This window comes from Lissotriton vulgaris, chromosome 12, assembly GCF_964263255.1.
Source record: "Lissotriton vulgaris chromosome 12, aLisVul1.2, whole genome shotgun sequence".
Classification (NCBI taxonomy): Eukaryota; Metazoa; Chordata; class Amphibia; order Caudata; family Salamandridae; genus Lissotriton; species Lissotriton vulgaris.
The window spans coordinates 504297321-504310558 of NC_141700.1; the positions used below are offsets into that span (position 1 = coordinate 504297321).

At 47.9% G+C, this 13238-nt stretch overlaps 1 protein-coding gene across 1 annotated transcript in view; it reads right to left on the bottom strand.

The window, feature by feature from the left end:
- Positions 1-13238, bottom strand: part of TSNAXIP1 (translin associated factor X interacting protein 1) — a 480293-nt gene that overhangs the window by 199230 nt on the left and 267825 nt on the right. Inside the window, exon 7 of the mRNA XM_086945262.1 lies at positions 12456-12594. Within this exon, the coding sequence (XP_086801388.1) occupies positions 12456-12594 (139 nt within the window). The remainder of the gene's footprint in view (positions 1-12455; positions 12595-13238) is intronic.

Sequence of the window (13238 nt, forward strand, 5' to 3'; positions counted from 1 at the left end):
TCTTCAAGGGGGAATTCCCTCATTTGCATGTAGGCGTGCCTCATGCAAATGAGAGAATCCCTTTGCCTCTGCACCTGCGCCGTAATATCGACGTGGGCGCAGAGGCAAAGAAGTCCTGAGGAGGCGCACTGACTGCGCCCCCTAAAAGGTAGCACACAGTCGGAGTGCGCCCCCTGATGGCAGCCCTCTTGTGGGGAGTAAGGGGGTCCCATGGCCTCTGATGGAGCGAGGTGGAAAAACATTTTATATACCCCTTGTGAATTCATTTCCTCATAACTGTAATTTTTATTAATTGCATGGTGTGGAAAACACTAATCAACAGAGTATAAAATGCACACATAAATACACGTGGGAATACTAATATGCTTGTATGGCAAAAATATAACTAATGATTTAATGTTGTTGTCGTGATGTGAAATAACGCAAAAGCTTCTAAATAAACAAAAGCGGCATAATGGTGCTTTTTGTGCATGTATTTGTGGCAGAAACCGAAGGATAAGTGAGCATAAATTGCTTATATTTTGCTTGTTTGCTAGGTAATAACTAACAGGAAAAACCTAGTATGGGGGAGGTAAACAGAAGGGCTATAGTTCCATAATTAATATTAATTTGTGTTTATTTCTATGATAGTTCCCATTCTGGCCTGTGAGGTCTAGTGAAAATATGGCTGCTCTGTTGACTGTGAAAATAAGACAAACTGAGCATGCGCAGCCCAAGTCCGAGTTTGAATGCAAGCTGCTTGTGCATGAACGAAACTAGTTCAAGGCCAACATGCCCTGGAAGTCCTGATGACTGCCAAAAAGAATGGACGTTTGAGTTACTGAACGTGGGAAAAGTTCATGGAGTTGCTAGTTGAGGATGTGACTAGGCCAAAGACTTTCTTAAACAAAGGACTCTTTCAAATTCAGCTGACACAACAGAAAGTGAATGTTAGAATGATGAGGTGATGCTCATCCACCCCAAATTTGTCCAATCAGAATCTGAGTTTGTGCTGATAGTTACTTTTGTAGATAGATAAAGTTAGTGAAAAGGGTATATAAAGTCATGATTTTCCTTAAGAAAAAACTTCTCTTCGATTTCCTCCTGAGATGCTGTCGGAATGCTGATTTTCCTGAGATGTAAGATTTTCTTGAATAAATGTTTTATTTCTTTGAATGAGAATTGAGCTTTAGATGAGGTTTTAGTTAGGGAAGTTAGGAGAAAATGAATTTTGGGAACTATCTGTCTTTTGCTAATACTTGTGTTCTGAAATCTAAATAATAATGTCTACTTCTGAATCTTTAAAAAATAAATGAAACTGAATATTTGAAATAAAAATATCCTTTTAAAGTTACTTTGAATAAAGAAATAAATAAAGCAAATAAACTGTTAGACATGCTAAATTTTGCTTTTAATAAAAATTCGATAAATTGAGAATTAAGCTGGTCTTGTATTTTCCTATGTCTAATTTTTACTAGCAGATTTGTCGACCATAATGGTGGTGTGTCTAAATAAATGTTTTGTTAATAAAAAAACATGGTAAACTCATTTAAACTGCAGGTGTAAATAGTATAAATATTCAGTTTTAGTTTAGACACTCCGCTATGATACAGCAGCTCTCCTTTGAATTTCACCGATCTATGAAGTAGGATGGAAGTTGTTTTGTGAGTAACTCACAGTGTTATGGGCCCCACTGATGAGTATATATATGATTTTGTACTTCAGGGAAAGGTGACATCACCTCCCAGACATCCCCTTCAAAAGTGCAGGTGGGTTGCCGCCTGCACTGTGAAAACAAAGAGTGGCTGTAAAGCAGCCGCACCATTTTTTCCCTAAATGCGCTGCCCTAGGGCAGCACGAGTTTGAGGCTGCCCTGGGGGCAGCACATTCATTGTAATAGGGCGTATTTTCATTGTTTACTCTAGCGTACCTTTTTAAAGGTGCTCTCGGCCCAAACAATGAAAATGCACTTTATGTGTAATCTGGCCCCTGATGTTTTTGTCCTAAATATTCTAACCCAAGGCGTTGGTGGATGGTTCCCCTTTGCAGGCACCTATGTTGGATAAATCGCATTAATGCCTTTAGAATCTGCAAGAGGGATTGTTCATCTGTGATAAACGTGGTGGTTTCTAAATATCTCTATGCGGCATGGTCTGGTCAAAAATGAACAGCAGAATTGTAGCGAACTGATGTGTGTGGGGAGCACCTGTTTTTTTATCTAACAATTTTACCTTTTACCTGTGCTTGTATTGTTTTTCATATCTTCTTTTACTTGTAATTAATGACTGTTTTACCCATGTATTTATGGTTGCTGTTTTGCACAGTTTTGATGAAGAAATTGTATTTTCGGTCAATCTATAAACAAACTATTGAAACCGAAAGAGAAACATAAAAGAATTTATTAAAAATTATACTGTTGACTATCAAGAGAATGAAAAGTGCACTGTATTTGTGGTAGTTTGATTCCAGCCAGAATGCAATTTGAAACCCTGATGAACTCCTTGAGAAGGCACATGTTTTCATAATTAGATGTGGGAATGTTGGTTAAAATAATTTGGCAAAATATTCAAAACTTATAGGGAGATAGAAGTTATTCGGCATGCTAACTCACCTTCCTAGTACCTGCCAACAATAACTACAGAGATGGCTGTCCACTGTTAGAATAGAAATGTTCCCGTGTGCGCATTGCCCAATGTAAGTTAGCATTTACTGCCCCATTTTCTATTTAGACGTCATTTTGAATCATGATTGAAACAAATCCTTTGCTATTTCTGAGAAAAAGCCTGTGTTGTGTTTAGTTTCTGCAATGTTATATTTTGCTTCACTAATGAATAGACTGTTCATATTTGTGCACCCCTTTCTCACTATATATATGGGCCCTCTCCCACTCGTCTGGTGGCAGTTGCAGAGTGAACCGACCTATGGGTTGTTTCAGGCGGTGTAAGATATGAGAATCGAAACTTCCTTTTTTTGTATTTTTGCTATCCAGCTGCATTTGCTTGGAAAATTCCACTGAGGACGTGTTTTAGCACAGTGGAAAGATATGCATAATGTATCTTTTGCTTGTCAATTTTAGTCCCTCTGCAGCATTCCTAGTGACTGGGAAGACTGGGCTCCGCTCTGAGTGTATCTGAATAATCAGTTATTGGTTTGCAGTCTCTACTGTTTGACCGACTGTTCGTTTGGTATGAAACCCTGAGAGGTGGCCACTTCCTTCACCACTTTTTTAGGATTGTTGTCCTGGTACCATTTCAGGAATGATTTCAGATTTTATTTAAAGACATTCATCCACAGCTGTTCAGAGGCATGCTTCATCACTGAGTCTTAGTCCAGAATGTAGATTCATCTGGGCGGAATCTATCTCACTCATGGAGGGGAGCACTTAATATTATATACTTTAAGGATCTATAAATCTGGATTAAACTTGCCTGAATGAATAACCCTTTTAGCCCTATTTTATTCAAAGTATCCTTTGGCAAATGTAAATATAGTATCAGATGTTATTGGATTATTAGTACTCCAACATACCGGGAGCCATATTAAAATAAATACCCCGGGGATGCAACAGGCATTGCGCGCCCCGGAGGTAGTTTGGTATTACAGAAGGGGGCACAGAAGCTTGTGCGTCCCCTTCAGTAATAACGATAGCGGTGGCGCACTTAAAGCGCCAGCGCTACCTTAAGGGGGTGTTCCTCCATTTGCATAGGGGGGTGTCCTATGCAAATGAGAACATTCCTTTGCCTCTACGCCCGTGCCATATTACAGATGTAGGCGCAGATTCAAAGAAGCTATCAGGGGGCACACTCACAGTGAGTTTGCCCCCTCAAAGCAGTCCTCTGGATGGGAGAAAGGAGGTCCTATGGACTCCACCAGAAATCCAATTGCAGGTGGGTGCAGTCACTGACTGCACCTGCCTGCAAGCGGATCTCTAATCCCCTTTAAAAGTGCAGGTGGGTGCTGGTTGCACTGTGAAAACGTGGAGCGGCTGTCAGCAGCCGCTCCGTTTTTTCACATGAGTTTGCGGTGCCTTGGGGGCAGTTTATGCATTGTAATAGGGTGCACTGTTATTGTTTACGCCGGGCAATATTAAATAATAGATCAAATATCACTTAACCAATGTTAAGTTCGGGGGCGTGGCCAAGCAACATGGCCGACAGGACGTAGGCTCCGTCAGCTCCTGGCAGGCCGCCACAGAAATCCTGCTAAAACATCCTTCCAAGGACTCACAGGCAGTAAAGAAGGAGTCCACGAGCCCCGAATGCCGAGGGGCCTATTCTGATGCAATTTGGGGCTGCCAGATAGCCGGAAAGCGGAGGGGACGGCACGGGCTGTATGAGGCGGGCCCGAAATCAAGCGAGGCCGGGGTCTGCGGCCTACTTCCGCGAGACGGAGGCGGCCTGAGGTTGGAGTGTCCACGGATATTGGGACCCCCGAGACGTGGGGAGCGTCAGTACAGGAGCAGGGCCCACTGCCAGCTGGGGCCCCAGCGTGGAGGGGATCACCTGTGGCCCGGCCGTACACCGCCATGGGGCTCCCGGAGTGATTGCCGCACCAGCCTGCACAGAACTGAGGGAAACGTAGCGCACTGTCGGAGCCCCGCGGGCCTGCCCTTTGGAGGGGCGATCCGGCTTGGGGGGCGCCCACTGGCATCGGAGCCATCCCGTATGCATCGGAGCTCTGAAGTCTTCTTGGGGCTTGGCAATGGGCTCGAGCGCCGAGGCAGGTGAGCCCAGTGGACTGGCGGTGAGGGCGCCCCCTGGCCCTCCTGCTTTGATCCTGAGGAGCAGTAGACGGGCGGGGAGGACACCCTGCGACATTGGGAGCCTCCGGGGGCCTGCAAGCCTGCGTGTGCTGCTGGGGCCTACTGCGGATCGTCGCTCCGGGCGGCCTGGGCTGAAGCTGCTGCCTGTGCTGCTGGGGCGGGGGGAGTCCCGGGACCCGAGCGACAGGTGTGGACGGCCCCGGGAGAACTGAGATGGCGGAGGGCACCGGCTACCATCTGTGGACCGCCGGGGGGTCTGCTGGGCCCTCTGGCCGACCGACGCATTCGAGGTCTAGGCCTATCATGACTGGTGGAGTTGGGACTGAGGCCGCCTTTTGAGGACTCGGGGGACTGGAGCTGGGCTTCAGCGCGTGAGTACTGACGGGACCTGGTGGAGGTGTGAAGGTCGGCCCTCGTGGTCTGGGTCGTGGGGGCTCCCTCGGTCACGTGGCCACCTGGTTGAGCTGCAGGATAGAGACGGTGGCCCTGGGGCTAGTGGATGGACCTGGCCTGGCCAACCTGAGAAGTAGAAGCGGCCCCTTCCCACCTGTGTGATCTACCACAATTACACTGGGACTGGCCCCGGACGCGGCATTGGCATTGACATTGGGCCCCGGCACCGAGGACACACCGTGAAGGGCCCGTGACGCATGAGAGGGACACTGCGGTGAGTTGGTGCGGGCATTGTGAGAGTCTGCGACTGGGGAATAGGTTGTGCATCACCTTCATCTACGCAGGCCATTACGTGGGACTGGTAGGGATTTCTTTGCCTCCTAGGGGCCCTGGGGTGACTGAATTTGATGTCTGCAATGCGTAAAGATAAGACCCCCCGTGCCTCGCAGCCAAACACCATAACGCAATATACTACTCAGCGACTCCCCTCGCAGCGGATCACGCGTCAGTCGGAGCAAGACGAGGGGGTGCGACTCCCGACGAGCCCTCCCGGGCGGAGTTGCTGAAGGCGATTTAGGGGTCCCATTCTGCCCAGGAGTGTCAAATCGAAACGGTGTCCATTTACGTAAATTTATTACGGACAGATCTGCGAAAAGTGGCTGACAAGGTTTCTGATGCGGAGGGGAATATCGTCCAGTTGCAAGGAGAGGTGGCGTCCTTCAAAAAACCAGTTTCACAACTTACTGCCACGACGGGGGCATTGGAGCAGAGGGCAGACGATGCAGAAGGGAGAGCATGCTGCAGTAACATCAAGGTTCTCGGTATTCCGGAACGGGCGTAGGCAGGCAACGCAGAGCGTTTTCTGGAGCACTGGATTCGTACAACACTGTGCGCGGCGGGTCTGTCAGAGGTCTTCGTGATTGAACGGGCCCACAGGGCGCTGGTTCCGCCACCAAGGCCCGAAGCTCCACTCATTGCCAAGATCCTCAATTACCGAGATAGGGACTGCATCCTCAGAGCGGCGAGGGAGACTGCAGATCTAACGTTCGAAAATGCAAGGGTCTCCATCTTTCCGGATTACACCCAACTGGTCCACGAACAGCGGAAGTTCTTCCTGGCAGTCAAACAGAAGCTCCGGGAGTTACACCTACAGTATATGCTGCTCTACCCGGCTAAGCTTAAGGTTCTATCCCAGGGAAAGGCGCACTTCTTCGAGGCCCCGGAGGAAGTCTGGGAGTGGCTTGAGATCAGGGGGGATGCCCTTCCTCCAGGAGAGCGGGGGGGGAACCGAAGTACTTGGGGGACACGACCGCTGAGGAGGCGCACTAGCAGGCGAAGACGTCGCTCAAACGCGGTTGAGCGCTTGGAGAGGCGGCGAGTCACGATGGGGCCCTCCGCCTGGAACCGGCGGAGTCATCTGAAGCCTTGCCGACACATCAAAGACTCCCCCTCCGGGAGAAGTACTGGTCCCAAATACACTGCAGCCTACCACAGATATTATTTCACCCACCAGTACTATGATTCCTGAGACGGCGGGGGTTCAGGTGCTGACATCGGCGGCCCTGTCGTGAGAGGCGAGTATGGTCCTGTATGGTTTGTTGGACTCCGAGGCTGGTGGCCGGCCTCACTGGAACCTCTCTCAGGAGGGAGACTGCACTCAGTTTATTGCATGGGGGGGCATAGCTGCTCGAAAGGAGCGAAGGGTCGGACAAATTGTGTGATCTTTAACTGTGGTGGCCCGAGCCCTGCATTGCTGGGAGCTGGGTGGGGGATGGGGAGTTTCCTTTTTTATCTTTTGGGAGGTTTAGCCCTGTTAGGCGAATGGGGTGGCTGTGCCATATTGGCAAGTTTTGTTGTTGCAAGTATATTGCTCATGGGTGGGGGGAGGTTTTGGAAGGAGTAGTTTCTGTCCTGTAACTCCAGTTCTGTAGTAGGGGTATCCCTGTTATAGTCATAAACTAGTGAATAGTCCCGCCCATGTGCGTGGACTCCAGAAATCAAAAATAATCTCTTAAGTTGTCAAATCATGCAGAAACTGTAAAGACACTTAAGAGAGAATTTAAAGACAAATAATGCAGCCTATATCCACAGGCTACACAGTCCAGTACTTCAACTAGAAATTCCACCAAACAAAACCACACACAACACAGCCTGGCCAGTTTCTACCATAGAGAAACTTGCCTCTACCAGTAAAAGACTCTGGAATGATAGAGAGGAAGGCATGGACAGACAAGCCCCATAGGCTGCCATTATGTGGCTTAAATAGGATACTGTGCCTTTAAGAGAACTTTCCAGAACTTTCTCCCAGTATCCCAGAATGCACAGCAGGTCCCTTTTACTTTCAGTTCTTTTTGAAGGCGTAGCACGCCAGACCTGTAGCATTCCTTACATGAATCATTATCTCCACCGGGGAGGAGGGCGTGCGCTTATGACTATAACAGAGATAGCCCTACTACAGAACTGGAGTTACAGGACAGAAACTACTCATTCTGTAGCAGGAGATCTCTGTGTATAGTCATAATCTAGTGAATAGAATGGCAAGCCCATCCCCACACCAAAGCGGCGGTGGAGAAAAGAAATTAACACCACTATTGTGCGAACAAATTCCGCAGCGAAGCCTGCCCAACCTGAGCATCTGCCCTGGCATCAGTGTCCAGACAGTAATGCTTAGCAAAGGTATGAACCGACTTCCAAGTGGCCGCCTTGCAGATCTCTGCAATCGGAACATTACGGAGTAAAGCTGTCGTGGCAGCTTTTCCCCTGGTGGAATGAGCCTTAGGTTTACCCCCTAAGGTCTTATTAGCTTTTTGGTAACACAACTGTATGCAGGACACAATCCACCTAGAGATGGACTGCTTAGAGGTAGCAAGACCTGTCCTGACCGATCCATAATTGACAAATAGTTGGTCTGACCTACGAATATCTTTGGTTTTATCCAGATAAAATGTCAACACCCTCCTAACATCCAGGGAATGTAGAGACCTTTCCGCTGGAGATGAAGGATTCTGAAAGAACGTAGGCAACGTTATGGTCTGGTTGACATGAAAATCAGAAATAACCTTGGGAAGAAATTTAGGGTGAGTACGCATAACAACCTTAGCAGCGTGAAATACAGTATAAGGTTCTTGGCAACACAACGCCTGAATTTCACTCACCCTGCGGGCCGATGTAATGGCCACGAGGAACGCCGCCTTCCAGGACAGGTGCTGCAGCGAAGCCTTATGAATAGGTTCAAAAGGCTCCTTCATCAATCTGGACAGCACCACATTCAATTCCCATGAAGGCGAAGGAAGCCTGACAGGAGGGAACACTTTCTTCAAACCTTCCAAAAAATCTTTGGTCACAGGGATCTGGAAGAAGGAAGTCTGTGAGGGCATTTCCTGTAGGCAGTCAATGCAGCAAGATGAACCTTAATGGAATGAACATTAAGGCCAGACTGCGCCAAATGTAGAAGGTAGGGAAGGATGACATCTTCCTTGCACGTCGTCGGGTCATAGTTCTTAGACTGGCACCAGATACAGAACCTCTTCCACTTGTAAGCATAGGAAGTCCGAGTGGAAGGTCTCTTAGACTTCTTCAGTATGTCCATGCAATCTTCGGGCAGATTCAGATGGCCATATTGCACTATCTCAGGAGAAATGCCGCCAAACTCAAAGACGAGAGGTTGGGGTGCAACATCTGCCCCCCGAACTTCGTGGGAAGGTCCGGCCTGCACGGCAGCCGTATGTGCGGAAGGAGAGATCGGTGAAGCAGGTCCGTGAACCACCATTGCCTGGGCCATTTCGGGGCAATGAGAATCATTTGAGCCCTGGACCGGGCCAGCTTGATGAGTACCGCCGGAATCAGGGGAATGGGTGGAAAAGCGTACAGAAAGCTGTTCGACCAGTTGATCCATAGGGCATTCCCCAGCGTCCCCTGCTGGTAGTACCTGGAGGCGAAATCTCGGCATTTGCTGTTTTCGGCGGTGGCGAACGGATCTACGTCTGGAGTCCCCCACCTTGCGAAGACGTCTCCTAGTACTTCGTCGTTTATGACACATTCGTGGTTTTCCTGAATCAGTCTGCTCAGTGCGTCCGCCTGAACATTCTGCACACCTGGCAGATGGGTGGCCGTTATCGTCAGTCCTCTGGCCAGAAGCCAGTGCCAGATCGTCTGCGCCTCCTGCGACAGGGTGCGTGATCTCGAGCCCCCCTGCTTGTTGAGGTAATACATCGTGGTCGTATTGTCCATCTGTACAAGCAGAGAGTTGGTCTGGAAGGACGGATGAAAGGCCTTCAGTGCCAAGTGAACAGCTCTGCGTTCCAGGAAATTGATGTGATACGTGGCCTCCAACGGGGACCACGTTCCTTGAATCTGTAGGTTTCCGGGGTGCGCTCCCCAGCCGTGGAGAGACGCATCCATCACGATAGTCTGTGTGGGAATGTCCTTGTGGAAGGGAACCCCTCTGAGGAGATTCTCCGCTGAACACCACCACTTCAGAGAGACTTCTGGTGGGAGACACTTGTAATGTTATCTCACTGTATGCAGACGACACCTTGTTTTATTTGAAAGCCCGAGAAAGGCGCTTCCGATATTGTTATACCATCTGGATCGGTTCGGCGAGGCGTCGGGACTGAGGCTCAACCGAAACAAGTACCTGATCTTCCCGCTTTCGGGTTTTGAGTCAGTGCCCCAGGGGGACTTGCTGGAGCTTGGGCTGCACATGGAAAGGGAGGGCTTTCGTTATTTGGGTATTCAAGTGGCCTCGACGGAAGCACAATTACTGGCCCGCAATATTGATCGGGTGATTAAGTCCCTGCAGCAATAAGTGTCACTTTGGAAATACCCTGCCGCTATCCCTTATGGGTCGGCTGGCCGTCGCCAAGATGGTAATGCTGCCTAGGACACTTTACGTCCTCCAAAATACGCTGTGTCCTCTCCCCCCTAGGGTCTTTTGTACCCTGAACATGCTACTTACGTCCCTACTTTGGGCGGGCTGGCACAGTAGAGTAGCTCTTCATACTGTGGTGCGCTCCTATGAGGAGGGAGGCCTAGAGGCCCCGCGCCTTGACTTATATTATTACGCTGCGCAGCTGCAACCAGCGGCCAGATGGTTTGCGGATGCGTACGTTTGGGAGACGCGACTTTTGGCGGGTAGAGCATCGGTACAGGAGTTACAGGTGGATTTGATGCGGGACAAATGAAACATTGCTCTATGTTGTAAGGCACACGGCGAGTGTTTGGCAGCGATTCATAGAGAGAGTCTTGCGAACAGCGCCCTTCCATAGGGACCTGCCGATCTGGATCCTGGCACCCATGGTAACAATGGAACAACATATGTCCTTCCGTGCCTGGCGAGAGGGGGGCTGTGAATTCCTGGCCGATCTATACCCGACCGAGACCTTCCTAACCTATGAACAGGCGGAAGAGACCTTTGACCTCAGCAGAGGACAGTATATTCACTATCAAGGCCTGCGTGATGTAGTGCGGTCAATCTGGCCTCAGTATCCGGAGGCGCCCCTAATGACCTACACCTTAAATATTCTTCTGTCCTGCGGCAGAGGACGCAGACTAATCTCCCTACTATATGCAGCTATGCAGCGGGACTCTGCCCCGCCGGTGCCACCGGCCTGGGCGGCCTGGGAAGCGGATTTGTGTACGCCGCTGGACCAAGGGCAACGTAAGCGAATAGGGGCTCTAACGCAGAAGGTCTCAGGTAACGCACGCTTTAAATTATAACACTTTAACTTCCTATACCGCACCTACCCTACTCCGATTTTATTGAATCGTTACTCTGCAGACAGGGGGGATAGTTGCCCCAGATGTAGCACAGAGGGGGCGGGTTTCCTGCATTTAGCCTGGGACTGCCCGTTAATTAAGTGCTTTTGGGCAAGCGTTGTGGATCACATAACTGCCACTACGGGCCTCCGCATCACACTAACACCCTTGCACTGTTTGCTGGCGCTGGTCCCTAGGCCGAGGAAACGGAAGCTGTCCTATAGATTACTGCAATTGATGTTAGTACTGGCTAGGGCGCAGGGTAGCCATTACTTGGATGGGACAGAGGGCCCCAGAGATACCCACATGGCTCAGAGACATGAGAGAATGGTCCCTAGCCGAAGAAACACATATGCAGCGCAGCAGGAGAGATGAGAAATTACAAGAGGATCTACTTGCCTGGCGAGCCATGTGTATTTTGGGATTGGCAATGAGAGGGCAAGCTTCCCAAAGCGATTCTGAAGGGACGAGTGGCGAGTTATTTTTGCCGCAGGGATCGGGGTCTGATGAGGAGGCTGGGGGAGTCTCCTATGGTGTAGTTAGTACAATGTATGGTGCAGGGTCTGGTTATTTACTCACGATGATACCTATTTATTTGTATATTATTCTGCTATGCCTCATGGGTCTACGTATATCCAGGTGAAGCCTATATCCAAACAAAAGTGCCATAATGAGACTGTCGATTTGTATACATGTATTGTTCTGATGGCACTTGGGGGGGTTTTAACTGTTACATTACAAACCTGAAAAATAAAGTTAAAAAAAAACAATGTTAAGTTCAGCTGTTAACCAATTGCATCTTTTATATGTAAAACATTGATTAAAGCTGTCCTAAAAATTATTCTCCATTAAAAAATTAAATACATTAAATTGGGAAAATGTCTATAAAAATTACCACTATAAAGTGTGAGAATTCATGAATCCATAATTACATTATTGTAGTATACATAAATTATTTCTTGACAGACTGCCTCAGTGCTTTCTCTGTAAACACCTAAGCTTGCCAGATATACATAGCGACAGCTAAATACATTTGTGGTTCATCCGTTCTATAAAAGAGTGCCAATCTATCAGTGGTATTTTGGATACCATAATATTGGAACATCACCCACCAGGAGCCCTCTTCCCAAAAGCTGAGCAATATTTTAAGAAATATTAAAGTTCTGAACCCTAACATCCTTCACCATATATGTTTCTTGCAGCATTTCCACACCACAGTCTAGGAGAAAACTCATAATACCCTCATCCATGATATGTCTCTAAATCACTAATATATTCCTGCTAATAACCAAGAAACTTTTAATTCAACTGATTGATTAAGTCATGCTTTTGAACGCAAGATTTCATCTAATCAAAACCATTTAATTACCAGAGGATTCATATTGTCAATTTCAGGTACAAATTTTCCCATTTTTGATAGAACTTCTCATCACCACCAAAGTATTCAAGACACCAGGCCGTTCTATTTAACTTTCTGATAGGGGAAATAGGAAAACTGTAAGGTTATGTGGGGTTTTGGAGAGACCCTTTTTTTCCTAAAAATCTGTTTACTCAAAGTTCTTACCGTGGTGAGAATGTGATTGTTTCACATCATCACGTTGTAATTTCAGCTCATTAATATCTGAGATCAGCAGTCTACGCGCATCCAACTCATTGCGAAAGTGGTGATACTGCTTTGCCACTTCTTTCTGCAGTTTTGCCACCTGTCAAGGAAAAGGACAGTGTAAGAAGGCCTCTGCTGTCCAATAAGAACCACAACTTTGGGTCAGTGCACAGTTACCTTACAGCTTGAACAAATGTACTCATTTCCTCCAATCAAAACGTAGATTATGCGGTATGAGGTTCCAAAAAATACCACACTTTTCTCGATAGTTAATGTGAGAAAATGAGACAGTGTTTGCGATGATTTAAAAACATTTGTTTGGCACAACCCTGTTAACACCGATGGAGAAGAGCTCAAGAATGATGTAACTGAACACAAATGCAGGGCTCTTGCTTGCAAGAGGTGCTCACTTGAGGTCATGTTTAATGTTGCGGGAAAGTTCTCCACTTACTTCCTTCTGACAGCGGGACTTGATATTTGGGTATGTGCTCCAACATGCATTACAACCCTGGGAACAGTAGGAACAGAACAACCGAAAGGAGGGGGTGGATTAGTTAGCACATGTGTGCAATCTGATTACATTTTATTTTTTGCAAATGACATCTCTGCAAACATGTCAGTCTCTGGCAGTTGACTGGCAGCCAACTGCTTCTTGGTGATTGGCCAGAGGTCTTGGAATAAAGCAGTAGTCCTCATAAGTTCACTCAAAGATCTGTCCGCTCGGCGTCGCGTCTCAAGTCTACA